The 27,589-nt window shown below is 49.7% G+C and overlaps 2 protein-coding genes across 7 annotated transcripts in view; both read right to left on the bottom strand.

Annotated features, from left to right (window-relative positions):
* The window catches only part of TNR (tenascin R), a 63,959-nt gene extending 59,018 nt beyond the window's left edge, over positions 1-4,941 (bottom strand). For both annotated transcript variants that reach the window (XM_080601943.1, XM_080601942.1), the window contains exon 1: positions 318-4,941. The gene's annotated coding sequence lies outside the window, so the exon portion shown is untranslated. The remainder of the gene's footprint in view (positions 1-317) is intronic.
* A 103-nt stretch (positions 4,942-5,044) lies between these two features.
* The window catches only part of COP1 (COP1 E3 ubiquitin ligase), a 133,438-nt gene continuing 110,893 nt past the window's right edge, over positions 5,045-27,589 (bottom strand). For 2 of the 5 annotated variants that reach the window (XM_080601948.1, XM_080601946.1), the window contains exons 19-20: positions 12,117-12,161; positions 5,045-10,138 (exon numbers count right to left, since the gene is read on the bottom strand). In XM_080601948.1, the coding sequence (XP_080458074.1) occupies positions 10,121-10,138; positions 12,117-12,161 (63 nt within the window). In that variant the 3' untranslated portion in view covers positions 5,045-10,120. Of the gene's footprint in view, positions 10,139-12,116; positions 12,162-14,179; positions 27,489-27,589 lie in introns of those variants that run through there. The other 3 variants (XM_080601945.1, XM_080601944.1, XR_013954233.1) reach the window with 2 other exon arrangements.

Genomic DNA, 27,589 nt, shown 5'->3' on the forward strand with positions numbered 1-27,589 from the left:
GAAAGTGCGGGCAGCTTTTGCCGCACCCCCCCGACCCCCCGACCCTCTCCCCCACCGCCTTTTCCCCCCGCGCACCCCCCCCCGTCCCCCGGGCTGCGCCTCCCCGGCCGGGCTCCGTCCCCCTCGCCGCCTCCCTCCGAGCCTGGGGGGCGATGGGGGGCGATGGGGGGCGATGGGGGGCGATGGGCTGGGGGGGGTGCGGTGGTCGGGGGGGGCTGCAGGGGCGACGGGGGCCGGGCAGCGCGGGGGATGCGGGGCGCGGGGTGCGGAGCGCGGGGTGCGGGTGCGGAGCTGTCCGCGGTGCTGGAGGCACTCACCGGGCCGGGCCGGCTCCTCCTGCCGCCGCCGTCGGGTGGGAATTTGGGGAGCCCCCGCTCCGGAGGGGTCCCCGGGCTCGGCCTGGCGCCGGCAGCCCCGCTGCCTGCTGCGGCGGAGCGGAGCGACCCCGGCACTGCCTGGCTGCCGCTCCCTCCCCTGCTTAAATTTCAGCAGCTTGGTTTTTTTTTTTTTCGTTTTTTTTTTTTTTTTTTTTTTTTCCTGCTCGCCCCTCTTCTCCCCTCGCTCCCCGCTCCGGGCTCTCCTCCCAGCACGCAGCCACCTAGCGGGCAGAAGCGGGAGGAAAAGCCCGCCCGAAAACCCAGGCGGCACTGCTGCTGCTGCTGCTGGTGCTGCTCCCGGTGCTGCTGCTGCTGCTGGTGCTGCTCCTGGTGCTGCTGCTGCTGCTGGTGCTGCTGCTCCTGCTCCTGGTGCTGCTGCTGGTGCTGCATCGCCGCCCCCCACCGGCCCTGCTGCAAGGCGGCCGCCCCGGGGGATGCAGCATCTCCAAAGGGGTGTGCGGGGAAGGCAGCTCCACGAAATTCCCAGGGGGAGCACAAAAAAAAAAAAAAAAAAGTAAGTCAAAAAGTAAGCGATGGAAGGAGTGAGCCCGCTGAGTTTGGCTGGGCTGGGAATGCAAAGCAGCGGGGCAACTGCACGCAACAAGGGTTGGGCCTTGCTGCCCCTCCGGGGGTTAACAGGGGTGGAAACTGCCACAGGTGTGGGGGGGCTTCCTGCCCTGTTGGACCACAGCATCGCAGAACCATGGGACGGTTTGGGTTGTAAGGGGCCCTAAAGTTCACCTGGTCCCAACCCTGCTAGGTCCTTTCTACCCAACACCTCCCGCTAGAGCCCCATCCAACATCCCCAGGGACAGAGCAGCCGCAGCTTCCCTGGGCAGCCTCTGCCAGTGCCTCACCGCCCTCTGATTAAAGAACTTCCTCCAATATCTCATCTAAACCCACCCTCTTTTAGTTTAAAGCCACTGCCCCGCGTCCCATCGCCTGTCTCCCTGGCAGACAGTCCCCCTCCATCCCTCCCGCAGGCCCCCTTCAGGTGACGGGTGCCACCGGCTGCTCCAGACCTTGGGGAAGGGGAAGGATAAAAAAGGCCAGGGTGGCACTGGGGTTTTTACACCTGTCCTTGCACGTCTCAGTTAAAAAGCCCTGAGTTCAGCAGTCCCTGCTGCTCCTGCAGAGCCACGCACTGGCGTCACCTCGAACAGGAGAAATGAGCCCAAATCCCCCGCGGCCGCTGCCTCAAACACGGCCAGGAGGATGTGCCAATTGAGTTCTCTCTTTGCAGATTTAGAGCTATTTGTGAATTCCTGACAAATCCACCCAATTACCATCACCCAGCCAAAAAAAAAAAAAAGAAATGCAGGAAAGATGCTGAAGAGATTGTGATGTTGTATTTTAACAGATTCAGAGCACTCTGATTCCTTTTAACTTCACAACTTAGCTGAATATTCAAAGTAATGAGCCTCCCAAAGTTTTGTGCTCAGCGAGGAGCAGTGCCGTTGTTGGCTGAGGTTATTTCCCAGCTGAGCTGGTTCACCGAAGTTGGAAAGGGCAAAGCCAACCTAAGGATGCACGTGGGGTTAGGCAGTTTCCAGCAGTGGCTCCAACCCCTTCCTGGCGAGCCACGCTGCACGGCTCCGGGGTGGAGGCAGCAACCTCGCCAGCATCAGCAAGCAGAAGCACCGAAGCCTGGCTGGTGTCCTGGGCAAACCTCAACCCAACCTTTCCACACGTCTTGCGCCCTACGAGCGATCCCCAGAAATCTGCTCCCACGCAGCAGCTGGGCAAAGGCGAACGCTGCTGGGTGCGCGCGGAGCAAAGCAAAACCAGCCGGCAGCCCTGGGCTGGAGAGGCCAGCACGTGGCCCTGCAAGCGGCATGTTTGACCTTGCTGGGCAGAAACTGGGGATTTTTTTTGGCCGAACATTAATATTACTGTGTGGCATCGCTGCGCGTTCGCGCTGCTCCAGCAGGCGGGTCGCAGCTGAAACCGCCGTATATAAAATGCTTATTACGAGCAGATAGCTTTCTGAAAACATCCAATAAAGCTGTGTTTATAGATCACAGGCAGCACACGAGAAACCAAATGGATTTTTCATTTTGCCTTTGAAGGAAACGACCCAGTGGTGCCGCTGACAGCACGGACACCTGTTGCTCTTTGGGAGAGGCGGCTCTGTACGAAAAAGAATTTTAAAAAGAGAAAACAAAAAAAAAAAGAAAAACAAAAAGGATCCAAAAGGGTTCCAGCTTTGGAGAAAAGCCAGCAGGTGGATCTGTGCTCCTGCTGCTTTCAGCACAGCTGCTTTGGCTTTGTGGGCATCTTGCCCCATCTCTGCCAATCTTGCCCCAGACTGGTGCAGCAATTGCGCAGCAGCAGTTGTTCCCCAGCAGGGGCTTCGCCAGGCTGCTCCCACCGCACAGCCTCCGAACGCTACGCATTTGGAAAGCAAATGGTGCTGGACCGAGCCCCAGTGTTGCAGTTGGGCATCCTCTCCGCTGGCAAAATACAACCCGGCCCCCCGGGCATGATGCTGCGGTGCGCAGCCAGGGAGTCTGAGCTTGCCCTGGGGATGCAGCGTTGGGAAATCCTGCGGCTTGCGGCGCAGAGCGGGGGCAGACAGAGCGGCTGCAGCAGGAAACAAGTCAGTGCCCAGCAGCAGAGCTCCCTTGTTCCCGTGTTCAATGGCAGAGACCTGGCGCCTTCTCCATGGCTTTTGGGGACGAGGTTGGTGGCATTTCTGCAGGGGCAGATCGAGGCCATGCCTTCGGCCACCCGTCCTCCTCTTTGGTCCTTGTCCCCTTCTAGCTTCCATGCTGTCCCAGGTAAGTGGCGCTGATGTTAACACCTCACCATCAAAGCACCATTGCACTATAAGCCCTCGTTTTCTCATTTGCCCATGCTGAGAGCATCTCCATCACTGGAATAAATCACTCTAAAAGGAAGGCAAGAGGCTGGGCGATGATGTCCCCAGCCCTCGTGGAGAAGCATGTTTAATGTCGGGGTCATCGCTGGCTGAGCACCAGGTGGCACCGGGAAGACAACAGCAGCAAGCGTGACGCAGGGGCTCACAGGCACAGAGCTGTCCTTCTGCATGGGCATTTCAGTGCCTCTCTGACTTAAATGAGTCCAGGCAAGCAAGATTATTTATCCTGAAAGAGAATCTCTGGCCACTATGCTGGATGATGTAAAGCAAGGGCAGGCAAGTTTTTTACTCCATCATGTCCAGAAAATGGTATTTTTGGATAATTTTCTCTTTGCAACATCTTGTTTCACGGACTTTCCAAAACCTTCTTCCTAGAAAATCTCCTTTACCCAAACCAACCCCCTCCTGCCCGGGCGCCCACACTGCAGCCCCGCCAGCGCTGCCGAAACCGATAGCTTTGCATCAGCGTAACAAGAGGCTTCGCCGGCTCGCAGACAGACAAATAGCTCTGTAAACAGCTACAGGAAAAATAGGCACCCTGGGGACATTGTTACAAGGACCACACTAAGCACAGGGATTTTAAACCATGATTTTTATGCCAAACAAGCCCGACACGCTCGCAGCGTGGGCGCTCGTACGCTGCATCCGGCTTGTTCGCCGCTGCTGCGCTTCTCCAAACCTCGGGGGCACCGGGTGAGGGCGGCTCGGTCCTCCTGGGCACGGGGACGGTTCGACAGGGTGGGCAGAGGGGTGGCATCAGCTCCGGGGTGGGGGGACCCTCGTCTTCTGCATCTCCATCCCCTCCTCAGCTGTGGGGCAGAGGGGAGCGCAGGGGGAATTTGCAGCAGCGCGCAGCGGGCTCCTGGGGTTTTTTGAAGTGCAAAATGCCCTTCGGTGCTGCTCTTACCGAGACAATTCATTCCAATGTTACAGTGCATTAAGGAGGGTATTAAAGCAATTAAAATCCACGTTCAGGTTTAGTCTCTGGTACTGAAATGAGACTCCGGCAGCCCTGGGTGCCGTGGGGAGGAGGGCTCCGGCAGCAGCCCGTGGCTCTGGGGACAGAAGTGGCCAGAAGGGGACTCGCCCCACAGCTACAGCACCCGCTGCCATACAACAGCCCCTGCCTCCCCACGGCTGCCTGATGGACAAGAGGAAGGAGGGATCCTTGACCCCAGTCCTGTTCTGCTGGATAAGGAGATGCTTGGGCTTTGCATGGGGGTGAATTCATGCCCATTTTACAGCTGGGTAAAACTGAGCCCAGACAGGGCCATGAGTTGGGATCGCCCAGCTCTGCTGGGCTGTTAAACAGCCCACAGCTGGCTTGTGGTGGTCCTGCAAACCCCAGCTCCTGTTTGCCATCATTCAGCTCCGTTTCTTGGGCGAGAAATTAACAGCGACAGGAGTCGACCCAAACCCGTGTCCTGGGGATGCTGCAGCAGGGTTTCCGTGCACTGCTGTTCCTGCAGCTCTGTCCCTGACTGCCAGCAGGGCCAGGCTCTGCTGCTCAGCCCCCTGCTCGACGTTTCCAGCCCTATAACAACATCTTCACCAACAGACAGGGGCTGGGGGCTCACCGGGTCCCACCAAGCTGGAGCACAGCGTGGGACTTGTTCTGCAAGGATGCAGCACGCAGGTACCGGTGTTGGCATCATGGGGCTGCGCAGGGGTTATTAGGAAAGAAAGATGATAAATAAAGATAAATGGATGAAAGTGGAGCATGCTGGCAACCCTTCTCCATCATTCCTTTTCTTCCCTAAGTAGATCAAATTATGACCTGAAATCACTGAATACATATTTTATTATGTGGATAATTTAAAGGATGAGGGTGAGAGAGAGGATTTGTAAGGCACAGTCATGTTAGAAGACAAAGAATTACCATTAATCTCCTACGGGGAAAAAAGAAGAGGAGAAAAGGAAATGTGGAGGGGGAGAGCATGTGGGATGCTGCCTGCTCCTGGGCACCAGAAACCTCGCGGGTGACCAGTGTGCGTTGCTCTCCCACTCCTCCGTGAGCATCATTTTGGCACCCGTGCTATTCCCGAATAATTTGCGAGCCCCAGTGCTGCCCAGTCCCCAACTCGTCCTCGCGGTCTGCTGGGCTTTGGCTCAGCGTCACCCATCCGTGATGGGAGCAGCGATGCTCTCGTGCCTTGGAGGGGTCGCCCCGCTTCGCTCCCCCTCTGCCCTCGCTGCAGATCGATGGTAGTGCCTTCAGGATGTTTTTTTGCTGCTGTTGAACAAATGCAAACCAGCAGGGCAGGAGTAGTCCCTGAAAGACAGAAAGGAGAAGTAATTCTGTAAAAAAGTGATCCCCTAAACCCATTTACCCATGGGGATGCTCCTGAGCCTGGGGAGTGCTCCAGCAGGAGCATCCCCATGAGTAAATGGGTTTAGGGTCCAGCTCTGGACCCTACATGGGTTTAGCAGGTCCAGCCCTGCTGTGGCATTTGGCCAAAGGGGGTCCCGCAGCCCCAAGGAGGCACCGAAACCGCTCCTTACCTGCACGTGGACATTCCTGTACCTGCCTCCATCTACTGCGAGGGGCCCAGCCCCAAGGGACGAGGTGGGGCAGGGCGCTGTCACCTCGGGGCACCAGCTGGCAGTGCGAGGGGACACACAGGCAAGTGGCTGCCAGCCCCCTTTTTGTAAAAGTGGCCACCCCTGCAGCAACCCCAGGAAAAGGAGCTGGCGCCCAGCACAGAGCCCCCGGCTGCACAGGCACAGCCAGGGTGGGATTGGCGTTGAGCTTGCACTGCTGGCTTGGTTTTGGCTGTCACTTGCTATTATTCATGCCTCCTAAGGATGGCCTTTACGTTCTTCATATTTGAAAGCCTCCAAATTATTTTCCTTGACTGCCTAGGAGGATTTTGGAGACGAAGTGACAGCGTGCTCCCAGCCCTCTCCTGCCGTCCAACTGTGGCTGATCCCAGACCTGAGCGGGCAGGGGCAGAGGAGATTTTGGGGGGATGCTGGGGCTGGTGCTGCTCATGGAAGTCCCCCAGGAGAGCCCACGTCACTCCCTCTCCCAAGGGCTTTTTCCTGCTGCTTGATTTTATATGACAAATTTTGATCCTGCAATGGTGAATCATCACCCAGACCCAGATTTAAGGGGTCAAAGTCAAAATGGAAACATTGAAACCCGCTGTTTTTGAAAAGCTGACTGAAGTGGTTTGCTAAGGCGGAGTAGAGGAGGAAGCCGTGCTTTAACCCACCCAACCACTTTATTTCATTAACAAAGACCCTGAAGACGTGGACCAAATACCCTCATAATGCCTTGTTGAACAGAGAAGACGAGAAGACCCACAATCCAGGAACCTGCTCTGAAAGCAAACCTAAAGCAAAGTATTTGGTGACGATCACTGGAAGGCTGTGGGGATGCCTACAGCCACTTCTCCGAAGGAAGAAGGGATGTGGGCTCTGGTCCCACGTCACAGGTCCTGCTACACCAGGGCTTGCCTTCTTGCTTTCTTCAAGGCACGCATCGTGGTGCTGCTGCACCTCTGACCGCTGCCTGCTGGCTATTGCTGGCCTCCGAAAAGGAGAAAGGAAAGAGGACTCACGAACAAGGAAGGAGCTGGATTTGCCTTTCCAATTATCTGTGGGTGTCTTTGCAACCTTCCGTGGTTAAACAGAATTACTCTAAACAAACAAGGATCCAGCACGCCGGTCGAACGCTGGCATTCACAGCCCGCCTGCGCTCACTGCTGAAGAGCGCTGACATATTGATATTAATTTAAATTTCCCCTTGACCATCATTTTCGATTCCCTCCAGCTATGAACTCCTTTCTAGCACTGAAGCATGTTCCTCCTACTCTTCTACTGAATGCTTTAAAATTAATTAAAGACAGGGGCTTGCAGTACGGGATTTCCAATTCCCTTTCTCAAATAAAAGCCTGCGTCGCCCAACACCTCTCCTAGGGACACAAACACTGGAGACAAAACCAAAAACTATTCTGGACCAGCGTCCACCACCTGCAATTAACTTTTGCAGTGAGAGCAGTTCAGCACTGGACTGAGTTTCCCAAAGGGACTTACAAATCTCTGTCCTGGCTCGGTCACGCATTTGAGCATCTCCAAGCCCTGGATGGCTTCTCAAGGCAGTAGACGAGACCTTTTGCAAGGCTGTGCAGTCAGCTCATTGCCTTTTTCGCAGGCAGCGTGACTGGGAGGGTGCCCTGTCCTTCCACGTGGGTCGCTTTTCTTTAGGGTAACACATAGCAAGCCAAGGGCTCGGAGAGCAACAACGAAGTCGGAAGAAATTGAACCAAACGCTGCTAAAAGATTACAGTAAGTAATTATATGCAGCTTAATATACATCAACAGCAGAGAGTTACCTGAAGGAAGGAAAATTAAGGGGATTAAAATAAAGAGCGTATCACTTGTGACAAAAAGACAAAGACAAAAAATGCCATCAACTCGTGTTTATGAGCTGCTGTGTTTCTAATTAGGGCCAGGCACCAAATTTGCATTTTATCTTGATTGAAGCGGAATGAAAACCTAAAAAATAAAGGAGGCTGATGTTAAACTGTTTTCCCTGCTTAATTCAAGGAGTAACCTTGCAGCATTCAAAATAGCTGTTTTCCTTTCTGTTTTGAGCATCTCGGCTTCAGCAGAGCCATCTCAATTTAAAATACAGAGGCTGCTCAACATGGGGGGCAGAGAAGGAAGGCAGGCGCTTGACAAAAAGTGGCAGCCTGTGGCACGGAGCTGGGGTAAAAGGGAAGCGCCCACAGGCTCTCATCAAAACACCAGACACAACAACAGCAGCTCACAGAATAAATCAATAGGCACCAATAAATGAGAGAGGCTAGGGGAAAGCCGTGATCGAAGCGAGGGAGAGCAGCAGGGGAAAGGGCCACTGGCAGAGCTCGGGGCGCAGTCACCCACCAGCAGCCTCAGGAAACGGGGCGCGTGGCTGGGAGCGGTGGCTGCCCCGACACTGACGGAGCCAATTTCGATCCCTTCTGCCACAGTGGCTCTGGTGACTCACGTGGCTGAGACCTGCAGATAGCACCCCAGAGCAGGACAAACACCATCTTGTGATTTTTCTCGTTCCTCTGGCATGCCAGCAACCGTGGGCAAAGCCCAGCGCACACAGGGCACAGCCCACGCAGCTCCTGCAGCTCAGCACCCTCCGCTTCCTCCCCCCAGCCACAACTCTGCAGAAGCCGGCAGCGATGTTCGTGTCCTACACCCACCCTGCTGAGAGCCACGGGTGTTAGCTCAAGGAGCACACAAACGGTGAGTCAGGACAGGATCTGTCCCCAGCTTTGCTACAAGGCTTCATCCCTTCTCCTTTGTTTCATACCAAGAGCATCTTTGTTTATTTATTTTCCTTGTGACCAAAGGAGGTCGCAAGACCCCACAACCCTTCTGGGAAGAGCAGCGTCAGGCGTTTAACACGTGGAGGACGTAAGACACCTTTCAGCAGCTACAGCTGCTTGATGTGTGGCCTGAGTGGAGCAGGACCTCACCCTGCCCATGCAGAGTGTGCAGCGCCCATGCAGCAACCCCAGCCTCAGGGACACAAGGGAGACGGGCACGGCTGTGAGTGAATCCCAAGAGTGCCTGGCTGTGAATGGAAACGCTTCCTCCAGGTAGTGCTGCACGCATCGCACCTTTGCCAGACACAACCAGAAAAAGACACTACACCCACCAACTCCACTTCCCAACCTAACAAGTCCTGGCAGCTTCCCAGGACTGTTACTCCTGAAGTCTGTCTGCACCTTCTTACCACCGCCCGTATTCTGCCAACAAAGCAACAACGCCTCTTAGCTTCACGCTTTATTCCCCCTCTGTATGTACAATTTAAGTGTATGCATGACCATTAAAAATAAGGCTACTTATATCATGGCTCTGAAACACATTACAAACCAACTCCATCCCCTCTCTTATTACAACGTTCACAATGCTCAGCTCCCACGGATGGTTTGCAGAGGGGCAAACGTAATCAGACCACACGGGACAGTAGTGGTGCAGGGCTTTGGTAACTGGATCAAGAAACTTTCTACTCTAGCTGAGATAGTCAAACACAGCCAGATCAGTGGTGGTGAGGTCGTTACTCCATGACGTCTCCGTGAGGTCAGTCCAGGTGCCAGGTTCAGGTCACTTCAGCACGGTTGTTGGCAGGCAGCAGGAAGGGCCAGGCTCACGTGGGTGAATGGATGACTTGCTCCTCTCCTTCGGAGCAGCCCCTTTGGGTTGAAGCACGGGCACAAATAAGAGCGAGGAAGCTGCTCTTCTCTTCGTGATAACCAGAGGTCTCCAGTCTCCAGCAGCGCCAACCTGGGTGACAATTTCTCAACATTTAATGCATCTAAAATAAAAATAAAAAAGTCAAAGGAACAACTCAACCATATCTCAAAATGAATTGCTTGCGTGTCCAGGTATGGCTTGGAGACTTTTTTCCCCAATGGGGATGAACAGTCCAGGTAAAGGTAACTGGAGATGTGCAACTGACAGCAGCCCTGTGTGGTCCTGTAAGTTCCCTTCCCAAGAAAATCTGTTCCCATATGCAACAAGAGAGAATCTTCCAGCTTCAGCTTGTGGCTCAATAAATTTTATTATTCCTTTTTGTTTTTATTTAAAAGAATTTGTTTTCCTATCATAAAAATTAGACAACCATACCACCACCAGCAGCAGCAAAGTCTGTGGAGTTAATGTTGATGGCAGACAGTTCACTGGTGTTCCCAGTGTCTCAAAATGTCCTCAAAAGTCCATAAATGGAAAAAAAAACAAACGTGATGGTTTTGGGGAAGAACATCAAGGTGGTTTCGGTTTCTTGTCCCACTGAGGATCCCAGATGAACACTGTAGCATATCAGCAGGACCAAGTACCTCAAGCCTTGAGAGAAAACCCTTCATACCAGCTCCAGTACCTGATTAATGGGGAAGACAAGATGTTTAGAACAGGAATTTATGACATTCATTATCTCCTACATCAGCATATAGATCACTAGGACAGGTCTGACCCTTCCTGTCTCCACCCTTTACCCTTTACTCACCAGCATGCAGTCATATCACGCAGATGAGACAAGCACTGTGAGGGGTGTCACCTGCTGAGTGATTTGTACAGCCAGTAATAATCCAAGCTGCTTTTAGCAGGGAGAGCTAAGGGCTTTAGCCTGCGAGTACGGGCTGGCACGACTGAAGCAGGTTTGTGCCCATGGTGTAGCTGCAAATTCAGCCCTTTCCCAGGCACTGCCAGACCATCACATCATCCCCCCCGCCTGCTGATAAATTCAAATGGAAATATCACAATTCAAATAACCTTGGCTGTTTACACATTCCTCCCTCCACCTTCTCTCATTAAGAAGCAAAGAGCATGAGCAAAACCTCTCCTGTTGCTGCCTAATTCACTTAAACATATCAAAAGCATCTATATGCTTTGCCCGTTTTACTAAGAAGGAAGTGACCGAAGTAACAAGCAACCAGTTCCAAAGCCTGATAAATTAGCCACCTACAAACTAAAGGCTACAGCATCACACACTCCAATAACAGGAGTAACCACACCCCTTTGGCCTAAATAAGGAATAAAAAAATAAATTTTGTCACACACACGGAGAACACTTGGGTCTCCCCTCATTTCTGCCTTTTCAGTGATTTTTTCTGGATTTTTTTTTTCTGATTTTTCCAGGATCGTTCAGACTATTGGCTCTGGTCTGGTTTCACAGAACTGCCAGCACAACAGGGGCACGAGGGAGAATCGGGAGGAATCTCAGCTTCATGAGGGTGGCAATCCAGCGTGCAGCTTTGCAGACAGCAAGTAAATTCCTTTATCAGCAGCTACAGAAAGTGTCAGAGCTCTGGGCCACATGCACGCAGCACTAACCACCAAGCCCCAACAGCACGGTGAGGTGAATGCTGCTGAGCTCAGTCGGGGATGACAGTGGACCCGAGGCTCTCCAGAGTAGCCAGCACTAGGGCTTGGGCACTAATTTTGCCTGGTTATCCATTTGATATGCACACGAAGGGGGACAAAGCCTCTTTCATATTACTTGAAGCTTCATGAACAGAAATGCATAGAACAGATACTCTGGAAAGACTTTTATCCGAGTGCTGAAAACCTGGCAAAACATTCGCTTCTCTGTGCACGGGGAAGGCTGTTGCTTTCATAAAACCCTACGCTGGCAGCTGCTGTCTGTTAAAGTCAGTCCGTGCGCTCGGAGTAAGCAAGGCGAGGGAGCATCCCTGCTCATTTCAAGCACCGCTCTAGCTGGCTGCACATCAGGAGCTCAGCTTTCAGCTCTACTGCACCCCGCATCGGCGGCAGCCAGAGAAAGGGGTCTGGCTAATGCCAGCGAGCTAACGCAGAGCCTCCTCTGCTGTCACAAAAATCAACACGAGCGCATGGAGATGTTTGTGCCAGACAGCACTAATTTAAAACCTCCCCATTCAAAGCAACGCCACGCAGCTGCTTTTGAACCAATGCGAAAACCCAGCGGCTGCTGTGGCAACTGAGACATGGCACCTATTATCAGTCAAGAAAAATACTGCATACATAAAACCCAGCACTGGGCCCAGGTTTAATCTAAGCAGCACATCACTGCCGAGCACCGAGCTCTCCCGATGCAGGCTGGTTTCCCTGCGCACCACCCAGAGCGGCAGAGGTGCGGTGGGTGCTGGGCAGCTGCCAGCAGCTTTTCTCCACCTCGCCTCTACCTCTGTTTCATTGCTCTTGTGCTGTCTTGCTCGTTCCTCCGTGTGCCAGAGGCAAATACATCATTTAAATTGCAAACTTCCACAGCTGGGATGACCTCCTCTAATGGTTTCTCCTGGCTGTACCATGTCTGTGACCTTGCTCTTCGCTAACAACGGATTCAAGTGCTTAAAGAGAAGATGCATGAAATAACTTACCTTAATTGTACCCTGACTGTTAGCAGCAATCAGCACGTTGGACTCCTGAAAAAAAAAAAAGAGGCACTGTCACAATTTACTACTGTGTTTTTTTTTTCCTCCTTTTTTTTTTTTTTTGAAGCAGCAGCAGTAGTGAAGTAGTTTGCTTTTTCCTTTAAATATTAGGGGTACATCTAATTGCAAGAGAACTTTCCCATTTCCAGGGTGCTTTGGAAGCTAAGTCTTTATAAAAGTTATGTTGCCTTAAAGAATTAGAAAGCAATAATCCTTACTGCTTGTACAGAGCTTTAAATCTCAAAAGCAATTTACAAACATGAATTAATCCTTACAGCCTCCCTGTGAAGTGGGCAAATAACAACAATCATTTTCATCTTTTGGCAGCATATGGACAAAGGTCTCCAGTGCCCTTCCTAACTGAACTGACTCATCAATGTGACAAAACCTCTCCAGCTCTGAGGCCACCCAACCTCCTGCCCAGCCGAGAGGTTTCAGACCAGTAAAACAAAGAGCAGCAGCTTTGTCTTAACCACCATTAGAAAGCAATAGCAAATACACAAAATTTGGAGGAGAAGAAAGGGCTTCAGCCCTGCTATTACTCAGAAAGACAGCATCGATTTACCTCCTGCGAATTGATGGAATTTCCTTTGGAGATATCCTGGTTGTCTGCAAATTAATGCTCTCCCACAGCAGCTGGGCAACCCCAGGCTAACAGCAGGTGCCAGCCACAGGAGAGCCTCTGCCCTTCAGACTGATCTCCTGACACGACCAGCGAGTGCAAACACACCCTCCCGAACCAAAACCGTTTGGGGAAGGGAAGCCCCAAAGGAACCAAGTGCCAAAAACCCTAACAGAAGTGCGCACTGGGGCAATGGCACCAGTGGTCATAGGAGATGCTGCCAAACCGGCCAGCACAAGCTGCTTTGTCTGAGGGTAGCTGGTATTTTTTTTCTCAGGCACATCTTTCAATTTCTCATGCTGCTGCTATCCATCCTCAGACAAACTTGCTGTAATTATCCTGTCACTTAACACCTGCATTTTTAAAGGAAGCTGGTGACTGGAACAGACCCGCTGGCATTTGGGGCTGGAGGTGGAGAGGCAGCCCCATGGGCAGCAGGCACAGCGCTGCCCGGGGCACAAGGGGACGGATGGACTTGCACGCTGCCTCGCCACGAGGTTTGGGAGCCCGCACAGCCACGAGCTCTCAAGCAGAGAGAGAGAAATCCTTTCTGACGTGAAAACCCACTGATCAGGTAAGAGCAGCCTTCTGATGGCCCGCTGGGCTAATTGTTATAAATAGATTTGTTCACCCCCAGTACTACCCATTAGGGGATTAGTTACGACTCCTGGTATTATCTCAGCAATGATCCTCCAAAGTCAAAGCTCCTAAGAAGAAAATACATCCTCAAAGGAAGCATATACTCCAATTTCCATTAATTTGGTGGCTAGCAGAGTCTAATCCCGTGAACTCCCCAGCTTCTGGTTAACAATTACAATCAGAAAACACCAGGGGGAACACAGATCTAAGTGTGCTTTGGGAACCAGAACAGGTACCACATTGCCCTGGGATGCCTGACAGGATTTTGGAAGAGAGGCACGGGTACCAATCTGTCAAGAAGTGCCAGAGACTTGAACTCCTGGGTACAGACAATCCAGGGTCTGAATGATTCCCGTTTGCACTGCAAGTGATTGGTAATTCATCCTGTGGCTGAAGTCTGCTGGGGTACCACTGTAAATGAACTCTGGCTCAATGAACAGTTTTACCTTGCTAAATAAAATAAAAATGCCAGAGAGTAATATACTCTCACTCTCTTGTTCTTCAGAGGCACAGTTTTTTTCAGCAGGGTCTGAGCTAATCACTGCTCTGCTGCTTTCATCCACAACCAGGAGACACAAACAGGAGCAGACAGCAGCAAAATTAGCACCAAATCTGTCATCGAACAAACAGCGACTCGTGTGTTAAGGCGCTCTAACATTGCTTCTCTGGGAACACAGCTAAGTAAGTTTTTTAATCCTCTGGAGGAACAACTCTCTTCCTTCTGTGTTGCCTGTAAAACAGCCAATACATTCAATGCGTTAAAACCTAAGCAAGTCACGAAAACGCTTAGATAGTAGAAAGAGACCTGCAGGTTTATAACTTGTAAGAGCCATGCGTTGAACCGACCTTTTTGGACAGGACACACGTGAATGGAGTTACCTTAAAAGACAGCCACCACAGCCACCTAGCTGCTGGAATACCTATTTCCCCTGCGGCACCACTACAAGCATCTACAGATCGCAGGCTATCACTGTCAGCTTTGGTTGCATGTCCTGCTTTATCACTACCACTTTGTGACTCTGTGCAGGGCAGGAAGGACAGAAGGCTGGCCTTCTCCATCCCTCCCTACTGGCCGCAGGAGCCAAAAGCTCCCAAAACAGAGGCAGGGGAGTGTGGAAGATCCACCACAACTGAGTACTCCTGCTCTGGAGAAATGGGTTTCTGAAATGACTCTAAGCACGCACCTGCACGGGGTCCTGCTGTAGGTGGTCAGCAGCTGAAGCCCTTCATGGCAGCAGAGGCAGCGGGTGCCAAAACAAGATTGAAGGGGCAAACAAAAAAGGAACAAGCATGATCAAAATTGAGAGAAGGGTTTACTGCCTGGCAAACAACAGCATTTTGTTCCATACGGTTGCTAATCTCAAGTATTATTTCATCCCTGTGGAAAGCCATAGTCTGTGCAACCTGATGAGATGTGGCAACCTCTCCTATGCGCATCAGGGCAGATAAGGAGTGACGGGTGGAGACGTGACGCAGTGTGCTCGGGTCCCCTGCACTGAGATAGCATGGCATTTCAATAAGCCAGGGACAGCCATAACATTGACAGGAGACAGTTTAAGAGTTTTGGTCCTGTTAAATCATCAGAAAAAAGCAAGGCTCTGGGGAAGTCAGCAGAACACACTACTGCTCACCTCTTGGAGTCGCAGAGGAATTTAAGAGGATTAACTGCCAAATGTAGGTGCATCTCAAGACTCATCAGGGAGATAAGATATCATTATCAGATATTATGGGAAGTCTGAAGGACAGTTCCCTGACACTGAGAAGGACGAGCCCACCACAAATCTTTTACTTCCTAGAGACTGGATGTATATCCACACAGAGGTAGGCATTATGCAAAATGAAGCTGTAAATCAGTCTTGGGAACAAAGACAGACCAGATGTAAGCACCTCTGTCCTCAGCCTGACATCCCCATCACCTGGAACTAGCACTGGAAGAACGTGATTCATCCACCCACAGCAACTTCAGAGCATTTACCCTTGGGATTCGAAGGGACTTTCACTGATTGCGCCAAAAGAAGAAATTGCCACAGCACACTCTTGAGGGAAAAGAAAAACAAAATCAAATTTGGGACCTTCCTGAGTAGATGAGATACCTGCTACATTCATCATTCAAAGGAATTATTCACCTGGTGACAGCTGGGTTTCGAAGCACTCTGATTTGCTCCCCTCCTAGATGAGCCCTGTATGTGGATGGCCCTGGGGAAGCAATTTGTACAGGGAAGGGAGGGTAGGGAAGGAGGGCCTGGCTGACTGCTGGCATTCATGCAACAGTAGTCAGCATTAGGAGAATCAGAAATGCTCTGAAAGTTTCATGAAACTTGAGGAAAACTTAGCCGAAAAAACTGAAGCCCTGGAAATTGTCAGAGCTGCTTCAGTGTGGTAGGGAATAAGAGACTGCACAAGAAAACATTGGGTGGGGGGACCTAGGTAAAGTCACCCAGACAGACAGTTGTTAAAACTGCAATGAGGGCACATACGTCTACTCGGAACGCACGCTGATATTCAAGCAGACAACTCCACAGAGCAACTGCGGGGGTCATCTCCGGCCATCTCCCTTCATTACCAAAGAGGAGAGCAAGGGATCACTCCATAAAACCCACCTGCAGCCTCGGCGCTCCACAAGCCGTGCATCCCTCTTACCAGAGGGCTCGTGTGGAATTACAGGCAAGTGTCTTACTGTCTTCCTTTCCTGACACAAAATAGAGAGTCTGTCCCAAAGGGACTCAAAATAGGCGAGATGAACACAAATGACTCACATCTTTTTTCCTTTAATATAGTCCTCTTTGTGGGACCATTCACCTGTTGTAGTCCTGCATATATCAATCCTTAAATTCAGATGTTCTCACTCTCTGATGCAAGTTTCGTAGAATCATTAAGGCTGGAAAAGACCTCCAATATCATCTGGTCCAACCAGCACCCTATTACCAATGTCACCCACTAAACCATGTCCCTAAGCACCACGTCCAACCTCCCCTTAATCATTCCCAGTGATGGTGACTCCACCACCTCCCTAGGCAACCTGTCCCAATGCCTGACTGCTCTTTCTGAAAAGAAATGTCTACTCATTTCCAGCCTGAACCTCCACTGCTGCAACTTGAGGCCATTCCCTCTAGTCCTATCACTAGTTACCTGTGAGAAGAGGCTGACCCCCAGCTCCCCACACCTTCCTTTCAGGGGGTTGTAGAGAGCAATGAGGTCTCCCCTGAGCCTCCTCTTCTCCAGACCAAACACCCCCAGTTCCCTCAGCCACTCCTCACAGGACTTGTGTTCCAGGCCCTTCACCAGCTTCATAGCCCTTCTCTGGACACGCTCCAGGGCCTCCATGTCCTTCTTGTAGTGAAGGGCCCAAAGCTGAACACAGCACTCGAGGTGCGGCCTCACCAGAGCTGAATACAAGGGAACAACCACCTCTCTGGTCCTGCTGGCCACACTATTCCTGATACAAGCCAGGATGCTGTTGGCCTTCTTGACCACCTGGGCACACTGCTGGCTCATGTTGAGGCAAGCATCCACTGACACGCCCACATCTTTTTCCTCTGCACAGCTTTCCAGCCACTCTGCCCAAGCCTGTAGCACTGCATGGGGTTGTTGTGGCCAAAGTGCAGGACCCAACACTTAGCCATGTTGAACCTCAACCCATTGGCCTCTGCCCATCCACCCATCCTGTCCAGGTCCCTCTGCAGGGCCTTTCTACCATCCGGCAGATCAACACTTCCCCCCAACTTGGTGTCACTGCACACTTACTGAGGGTGCACTCAATTCCCTCATCCAAATCATCAATAACGATATTAAAGACGATGGGCCCCAACACCGACCCCTGGGGAACACCACTGGTGACAGGTCACCAGCCGGATTTCACTCCATTCACCACCACGCTCTGGGCCTGGCTGTCCAGCCAGTTTTTAACCTGTCCAAGCCATGGGCTACCAGCTTCTCCAGGAGAATGCTGTGGGAGACCGTGTCAAAGGCCTTGCTGAAGTCTAGGTAGACTATGTCAACAGGCTTTCCCTCATCCACCAGGCAGGTCACCCGGTCATAGAAGGAGATGAGGTTGGTCAGGAATGACTTGCCTTTCATGAGCCCATGCTGACTAGGCCTGATGCCCCGGTTGTCCTGCACATGCTGTGTAATTGCAGTCAAGATGACCCGTTCCATCACCTTTTCTGGCACCAAGGTCAGGCTGACAGGCCTGTAGCTCCCCAGGTCCTCCTTATGACCCTTCTTATAGATGGGTGTCACGTTAGCACCTCTCCAGTCATCTGGGAACTCTCTGGATGACTATGGCTGCTGATAGATGATGGAAAGCAGCTCAGCAATCACATCCACCAACTCCCTCAGCACCCTCAGTTGGATCCCATCTGGCCCCATGGACTTGTGACAGTCCAGGTGGAGCAGCAGGTCTCTTTTTCCACCTGAACTGTGGGGGTTTTCTTCTGCTCCTTGTCCCAGACTTCCAGGTCATGCAGTTGAATAACCTGAGAATAAGTGGTCTGGCTAGTAAAGACAGATGTAAAGAGGACATTAAGAACCTCAGCCTTTTCCTTACCCTCAGAAATCACGTTCCCCCCTACATCCAGTAAAGGATTGAGATTCTCCTTGGCCCTCCTCTTGCTGTTAATATAGTTATAAAAACATTTTTTGTTATCCTTAACCATAGTGGCCAGGTTGAGCTCATACTGGGCTTTGGCATTCCTGAGTTTTTCTCTGCATATCCTGGCAACTTCCTTGTACTCTCCCCACATTGCCTACCCCTTCTTCCACCGGACATAAACTCTCTTTTTCTCCCGGACACTCACCAAAAGTTCCCTGTTCAGCCATGCCGATCTTCTTCACCGCCGGCCCATCTTATGGCACACAGGGACAGCCTGCTCCTACACCTTGAAGACTTCTGGAGGAGCGTCCAGCCTTCCTGGGCCCCTCTGCCCTTCAGGACTGACTCCCAAGGGACCCTCCCTACCAGCGTCCTGAGCAATTCAAAGTCTGCCCTCTGGAAGTCCAAGGTAGCAGTTTTACTGACCCCCACTCTCCTGACCTTCAAGAGAAGAGAACTCTACCATTTCATGGCCACTCTGCCCAAGACAGCTCCCTACCACCACATCTCCCACCAGTCCTTCTCTGTTCATGAACAGCAGGTCTAGTGGGGCACCCCTCTGGTTGGCTTCCTAACCAGCTGAGTCAGGAAGCTGTCTTCCACACACTCCAGGAACCTTCTAGACTGCTTCCTCAGGGCTATATTGTATTTCCAGCATATGTCCGGGATGCTGAAGTCCCCCATGAGAACGAGCGCTGGCGACTGAGCGACTTCCACCAGCTGCTTATAGAACGCCTCATCCGTCTCTTCATTCTGGTTTGACGGTCTGTAACAGACTCCCACCAGGATGTCCACCTTGTTGGCCAACCCCCTGATCCTTACCCACAGGGATATTGGCATATTTTTATTCCCAACCCCGAGCTCAACAGCATCAAAACACTCTCTAATACAGAGCGCCATGCCACGAACCCTCCTGAGTTGCCTGTCCTTTCTGAAGAGCTTGTAGCCATCCATTGCAGCACTCCAGTCGTGGGAGTGGTCCCACCACATTTCAGTGATGGCAACTAGGGCATAGCTTGCCTGACACACCATGGCTTCCAGCTCCTCCTGTCTGTTACCCATGTGTGCATTGGTGTAGATGCACTTCAGTTGTGTCATTGCCCTCACCCCTAACCCAGGGACTGCTTCTCCAGGCTCATCTCTACAGAGCCTCATTTCATCCCCATGCCCTTTCATACCTAGTTTAAAGCCCTCTCGATGAGCCCTGAAAACCTGGAACATTGTCTACAAAAGAGGAGGAGCATGGATGCAGACTTTAAAACATCTTGGTCCCTCTGCTGGGAGGGAAACTGTAAATCAGAGCATGTGTGTGAACGTAACCTACCCTTTTACAGTTTACAAATGGGGCAGTTTTGTGAAAGCTGGTCTTACCAGGAACAGAGTCAGAGCTCTTGAAGGGCTGGGAAATACACTGGGTAGCTAACAGCTCTGGCCGCGTACGCAAATACATAAAAGATGCAGAAGCACTCTTCAGTGCCGTTAGCCAGACAAAGCTACGCTTCAAACAGACTTATCCAACTGCTTCCCACCAGGACCGCACTGAGGAAGAAGGAAAGCTTGGTTAAAGGAAAAATGATACAATCTGCACTTATTTCCTACGTTTGTACTCCCCCCTGCCTTCTACAAACAGCAGCAACAATGCAATGGGATGAAGTTGTTCGTTAGGAGGATTAAGGTACTGATAATGGAGCAAGATGTTCCTCCAAGTTATATGCGCACATGTTCATGTAATAGACTGAAAATCTTATTTTGGACTTTCACTGTGTCATAAGTAATTACAGGCCAAGAAGTTTGTGCCTCTCCCATTCCCACATTTCTGCACAAATAAAGCGCATTCCCTCCAACCTTCCAGCCCCATGGCCATTGAGGTAAGCGTGAATATTCTGGATTTTCAGCAAGATTTGTTCTATAGATTCACAGCTAGGATTCTTAAAGATCTTATTTTAAATTAGCAACTTCTCACCTTCCCGCCCCAGCAGACGTTTTTGCTAACAAATGCCTGGTTTGTCAGCAATTCCCTTTCAAGCAGACAGACTCACTGCCGACTAACCCCGAACATGCATTCAAAGGAGCTAGAGCCCTGATTAAGTAAAGCTGTTGGAACAATGGGAAAATATAGTAGGTGAGAAAGCTTGCACTCCAATGGCCATTGTTTTATTTTATTTATAGATGGAATAAGAGCGCACAGTTGAACTAAATCTAGTACTGTTTGCACAAAAAGCCATTTCTTCAGCAGTAAAACTGCTCGGTCCGTACCGAGGATGGCTATTAGTCAGTGCTGGCTTTTAGGACTAAAGCTGCTGACCATCTTCAAGACGTTTCACTGTACGCTTTCACATCGACATCACACACAAAGCTTTTTCATATATCAAGACGTGTGAAAGAAGCTCCCCAACAGAACACCGATGCTTGACTGCTCTCCACCTTGTAATTAGCAGATTATAATGGCTCTTCACTCTAAATCCCCCAAAGATCCAGTTATTTTCTTGTTGCATGACTCAAGTCAGCTTTCACTTTTGAAAGAAAATTACAAATTCTAACCTGTGAAACAAGATGAACTTCCAATATATGAGTTTTGTTGTGTTTTTTTTTTGTTTGTTTGGTTGTTTTTTTTTTAAGAGTCAAACTAGTAAATGACAATTCCTCCCATCAGGGTAATACGTTTCACACAGAACTCTTTTTTTCATTGTTGTGATACAATCGTTAATCGATGAACGGTGCATGGTACAATTGTTGAAGAGCAATGCACAACCCATTATCTCCCTGCGTTCCAGAATTTACTGTATGTGCCATCACAACTGCCTAACATTAATCCCTTCTGAATAAATTTAACAGAGTACTATCTCCACTAGGAACATCAGGCCCAAGAAGAATTAATTGCTTCTTTAAACCGAGAAGTTCTTTAAGAGGTCTTATGCGCAAACTATGCCATACCAAGACTTTTCAGTAGCAGCAACATCCAGCTCTTCAGGTTTTAAATCTGGAACAGAACACACATGCCTAAATGGTGTTTTTTTTAATCCTTGGAAACTGTATTTTTTTTTATCTTTTTCTGAAGGTAATTCCTTTGTACACAGAGATAAAACCTCCTTAGGCTTATCTGGGGAAAAAAATGTGATGACTAAAATCTAAAAAAGGTCTCATCTGTGCTTCTTTCTAGCTCCAGCTGTAGATACTGAGTTTTTTCCTCCCTCTGAGTTTATAAATGCTACACAATCACACCTGCATAGCAAAATAAAGATACTTTAACACATTAACCTACAGATTTACAGATGACAACACTCCTTCGGCTTGCTTTCTTTGGAAAGAGTTGCCCACAACCATACACGCACGCATGAAACAACTTCTCATGTAGGAATTCATAGGTACTCTATAAAGGGGAAAAAGCATTCAACCAAATTAGTTTTCATCATCCTGCCTCATGCAGAGCTTGAAGCTTCTTCATGAGACAAATCTAGCCTCACTACGAAGTGAGAATAGGTAGAAATTCAGCATCTCATTGAATCCCTGCCCTCATTTTTCTGCAATTCTATACTTTAACCTCTTTACCATGGACACTTTTATTAAGTTTTCTGACACTTCCACATCTGGTATTTTCCAACTGCAACTCTCAATACATGAACATATCCTTCTTTCCTGCCCTAAGAAAGCCTCCCCAAAGAAGCAGCCGGCTCATTTTTGGATTTTACACTTAATGTATTTTTCTACTTCTATTCAGACCAAACTCAGCACAAGAAGATACCACGCAACTGGAAGCTTATTTGCTACTATATACACCCAGGTTTCTGTATTCACAGCACACGGGTGCTCAGAGGAAAGCAGTCCAAGGCTTGCTCCAATGACACACTCAAATAAGTAGTAAGCTATCTCTCAGCCAAGTGAGAAATCACTTTTTCATAGCATGACCCTTCTTTTCAGTGTGCAGCTCTCAAGAAAACATGCTCAACGAGGCAACTAAAGACCAGGCTAGAAGAAAACAGACACACATGTGGATGTAGCTGCATGCAGCTGGGCACCGATTTGCTCCCTTTTGAATTCAAGACGGAAACAGGGCTAATGAAACTGCTTGGAAGAGGGCAAAGAAATCTGTGCAAAGGCGAGAGCCAGCCAGCAAAGCCCACCCTAGGAACTGCTGGCACATTACAGGCAGCCACCTCTGTAATTTAGTCGTTTTGGAACCAAACTTCTTTTGATGAGCACCTAATTTATTTAGAATTCAAGATGAGAATAACTTGTCAGAGGCTTATTACTCTGCATCTACTGCTTGCTGAACTACACAGCTTAAACAGCTGTTGCACATCCGTTGTCAGAGCAGGTAGAGAGACATATGTTAAAACCAAATTATGTTGCTATTAACATACACACCCAACCCCTCTTCCTCCCCAATGGGCAAGTTTTCTCCTCTTCTACATGTGCAAATACTGAGCACCGCTGCCCATCTATCTGTGACAAGATCTCTAAAGCTGCTCGTTTCTATCACCAGATATTGTGGGATTTCAGCCACTCCCCACAAACAATCAGCTCAAGGCCTCAAATGAAGTGCCAGCAGTATATAAATATAGCTTGCAATAAGCCCACAAAAAACATATACATAAACATGCAACACATTAGCATCAATTCTGCAAAACCACAGGAAATAGTTAGGCATTAGTTTTGTGAAAACAGCTTTTAGCATCTATTCTATTAGTACTAAAGCCCCCAAACATTCATTTGGCAATTCTACATAATGCGATGCAGCGCGGCGCTCAACAACTGCATCATCCAAGAAGTGCATTCTCACGCCCATACATTTTCCTCCTTCTCTCCCTCCCTCCTTCCTCTTCTGTTTGTTGCACTCAGTTATTACCTCGTGCTGGAGGTGATGAATTTAATCTCTTCCCAACCAAGGTCATGCCGCCCTGCCCATCAGTGCTGCATGTGGCAAAAAGGAAGCCCTGGGGTGCTGGTATTACTACTGTTATCACTGCTGTGTATGCCTCCCTCCTAAACGCTCATTTTTTAATCAGAGAAAATGTGTGATCCGAGAAATCACCACCAACTCTGCATACGAGTACTCAGAAGTGTGACCTAAATCTGGTGGTTTAGATTTTCATTTTGTGCAGACCAACTGCAAACCATCAGGGATCAAGGGCTGTAAACAGAAGTCACTAGAACGTGAAAAGCCTCTTCAGATCTAGCTACCCTGAATTACACAAGCAGTTTACTCTACAAACACAGCCTACTGCGAGTGCTGCACAGCCCAGTCCCCAAGCACAGCATGGACCACTGTTCCCAACTGCTGCCCTGGGCTGCTGAGGGGGAAGGAACAGAGAGATGCTGCTGGGAAACCCCTGAGAGATGCTAGAGACATCCTTTGCTGTGCTTCCCAGCTCCTTGCTCCTCTAGAACTTGGAGCACTCTCCTTGCCCCACTGCGAAGGGCAGATTCCAATTTGTTTAAACCCTTCATGTTTAGATAGCTCTCCTATGCATCTCTCTTTCACTCTCAAGATGTGTTTCCCCATCTCTCTCACCTTCTCTTTACTTCTTCCTTCTCATTTCTCTTACCTTCTCTTTACTTCTTCCTCCTCATTTTCAGCAAGTCAGTGCTTTCTCTCCCAGCTACACTACATCCAATACTTCTCAGCTGCTCAGTTCCCTCTTTCAAACCTTCACACATGAAGTGACAATTCCCTGGTTTGTGCAAAAACACTTCCATCTTTCCCAGATCATCTGCCCATATCCTTTGGGGACTTCATATTTTTGGGACCAGTCCCTCACATGGGCTCTCTCACCACAACCCTACTTTCAGCGCTCTGTTCTCCAGTTTCAGGTGCCCAATCTACAGCACCATGGCACATCTTTGCATCTCTGCTCTCCCTGCCCTTGTGAATCCAGCTTTGTAAATCTCGCTTCCCTTTCTTTCCAACCCTTTTGCCTCCAACACACTAACACCAGCATGCACATTTTGCTTGGGTTCAGAAAGGGAATGGACGAGGGCTGACCCCCCTGTTCCAGCCCCAGCATCCAGCTACTTGACCAACCTCATCTGCTCCTGCATGCCTTCTCTCCTCCGCTCTGTACTTCCAGGCCCCTGACCTCCTTAGTGCACGAGGATGACATACCTCTTTTCCTCTGGTGCCTGCCTTGACTGTCAGCTACAGCTTATTCCCACATTCACCTCAAACATCTGCCTGGTCAGAGTACAGAAGAACATAAGGAGGCAGAAACCTTGAGGTTAGAGGCTGAAGCTCCACGTAACTTTGTGGGGAAGATAACCATTGCTGGGCCAGGAGCCGTCAGCAGGTGATCCGTGTCAGCAGCCTGGCACATGCGTTCCTCCAGACATCCTTTCTTTGGTGCTTTTTTCCTGGAACACAAAGCTAATTTTGCATGTCATCTGCTACGTCGAACTGGAGCATGCTCTTCTGAACGCTGACAAATGGTTTCTAAGTTGGTCCAAAAGGAATGGTTCAATGACACCTCCCGTGCCCTCCAAAGCTCAGCGCACCACTGATACTGGCAATGGTTTCCACAGGCCAGGCACTGGAGGTGGGGTCCTGAATTAAAAGAGTCTCCACATAGAGACACCACGAAATAACTCATTAAGGTGGTCAAGCTCCTGCTTACCTTTCTCTCCCAATGCCATTTACATCCTCTAAATTTCCAGTACCAGTTTAATCCTCTAAATAGGAGGAGTGCTGTGGGCTTAAAATTGACCTAACCACCTTGATGTTAATATTTTAAATTATTAAGTCTTAGTTCTCTAATGCCAATAAATCATTTATATGTGCACATTTAATTAACAATCCAATCAGTAAAAACAACTTAGCATTCACATAGCATACTTTACCAGAGGAACCAAAGACACATTACAACATTAATTAAGTGTAACAAATGTCCTGGTGAGGCAGCTGAAGTATTATCCTACTTTGACACGTGGGGAAACCGAGGCAACACCCCCAGTGGATTTGCTCAAGGTTAATCCAGATGTTCACAACGAGACACTGAAGACAAGAAGCAGCAAGTAATACCCCTGAGATTTCACTCTTTTAATAAGCATTCCTTTTCTGAGCTGTGCTATTTACTTATTTGCTGATGAGAAACCTGTTCCAGCGGCACTCCTCTCCCAGACAGACTAGGGGCAAAAACCCCATCAGGCACACTAAAACACCCCCCCCCAGCCCACATCAGCCTGCCAGGTGAGGCTGAAGGCACTGGGTCCAACATGCTACCTAGCCGAGGGGTTTGGACAACATGCAATGGCCCTTCAATATTGGAAAATACCAGGAGCCCCACTATCGTCGCTCCTCTACAAAGCTGTGTCTTCACCTGTGCGTCAGGCCCCGCGGAGCCCATCCTGCCACTGCCCCTTCCCTTCTCACACCCACGCCAGCTGTTTGAGGACACGCTCCTCAGCCTAAAGTTCTAGATCCAGCACTTTTGTTTGAATCCCCCGTTTGGTACAGAAAAAGCACTGGTTCCTGGGACTGATGCTATAGCTGACAGCCAAATTGACTTGCCCACAGTGCTGTCAGTGATGGCTTTTTTTTTTTTTGATAGTGCCTGGCAGCCACCTGGAATTCAGCACAGCAGCCCATCCCAGGCAAGTCCAGCCTTGTGCTTGCTGAAGCTCATTAATTCTGCTCTGTATGTAGTTACTTGCTGTTGTAATGCTTTAGATTTCCCAATTATCACATGGTGAAACATTTCAGACCCAGATGATGCCTACTGTCAGTCCCTTTAATCCAACTGCATGCCTGTAAGCAAAAACAGCTGCATTTTCACAAGTTTTCACTGAAATGCAGAGGAGCTCATCTCCTCAACCTCTTTGACAACTGGATCTCTGAAATCAGGGGACCTGAGTACTGATGCAAAGCCTTATGATGGCAGGATGCAGAGCCTTCCTTCTCCGAGCACAGTGATGCACAAAGCCTTGCTTAGCAGCATGGGACTAAACCCACTGCATGGCGCCATTCCCTCAAAGCAACAGTGGAAGAACAATTAATGCATTATTGGCACAGATGGTAAAATCAACACAAGAGAACAGGTTAATCCTAAAAGATGTCAGCTTGGCTTTCTGCCATTCCTGAGTCAGGCTGGCTGGGTCAGCAAGAGGTAACGTTTGGCAAAAAAAAACTCACAAAATGGCTGATGGACTGAGGAAATGAATTTATTTAAAACTGATAACAGATTCATACTCCGCTACTGTTCATTTTATATGGCTTGGCTGTCAAGCCTTCAGGGGCAATAAACTGTCACTTGCTGTCTGCTTGGACAATACCTAGCAAATTGGATCTTACACCAATTGCAGCTCCTCTGCGCTGCCCTAATGAAAGTCACCTCCACCTGCCACACGTGCAAAAAAGCTCATGTTCAGACAAGCTGAACCCAGACAGTTCATTTGTAAGCTTTAACTGTAATAATGTCCCCTGAACGTCCCCATCCGTTCTGACGTCAAATCCTGCCGTCAAGCCAAAACAGAACTCTGATAGCACAGCAACGAGGGAGCCGCGGCGGATGCTGCGCGGTGCCTGCAGCAGGCTGCTGGCTGGAGACCACGATCCATAACCTCTGACTGCTGCTAGGCGAAAGGGCTGGGGCAACCGTGGTTTGGACTGCACAGGTTAACGTCTCCCTCTGCAAGCAAGCCAACTTTGAAGGCTTGGGACATACGATAAAATCCTGACCAGTTTGTTAATGGGTCTTGGAATGACGCTGCACAGGGACTCGAGCGCTCTGATACCTGCAGAACACACATTAACTATTCTGGATGTTTTGCTCATGCCAGCTGGAAAAGAAACACGATGGTTTCACTGCATCTGCAAGGCTTCTAATTGTGTTTCTGGATGGGCCAGAAGTTTGGCAGCCGTGGAAATCAAAGCCTTCATTTCTCTTTAAGCCAGGGCCGGTATTTCTAACAGCAACTGGAACAAAATCAAGGGTCTAAGTGCCAATGCTGAGGATGCTGTTTGTGGGGGGGAAAATGACAGCACACCTAAGACGCTATACCTCCACCACTCAAGGCTGCAAACAGGGAAGGTGGGGGTTTAGGTGTCTGCGTGGCCAGCAGAGCTACAGCAAGGGCAGGGGAAGTGAGGCACAGCAGGAGAATCAAAATATCTGACCCCCGTCAGGCTGCTTCTACCCTAGGGGCTGCAGCTGCGTGGTGGTAAGAACAGAAGAGGAAAGGATACCTGCCTGCAAGACAGCCCAGCTTGTAGCTCTATAAACCACTACAGGAAATGTAAAAATAAATATACACAAAAATATATACACACCCACTTTTTTTTTTAAAGCAGGAGAAAATACACAAGCTGCAACTCTGAACACAAGTGTTTTCACAGAACAGTTTTCATCAGACTGGAAGGAGATGTGTCAGGAAAAAAAGCTAGAGGAGATTTCAGGGGGAAGGCACAAGGACAAAGATCCATGAAGCAGCTTAGAACATGGCATGGCTTGTGTATCACGAGTGAAACCACCAGCACCTGGTGAGAGAAAAGGGACAAATTGTTTCTTGCAGAGGAAGTGTTAATATTAGTATGTATATAAGCTTCATGAAGTTATCCCTATACTAATGTTATTTATA

The sequence above is a fragment of the Anser brachyrhynchus genome (assembly GCF_964034855.1).
Source record: "Anser brachyrhynchus genome assembly, chromosome: 8".
NCBI classification, from domain to species: Eukaryota; Metazoa; Chordata; class Aves; order Anseriformes; family Anatidae; genus Anser; species Anser brachyrhynchus.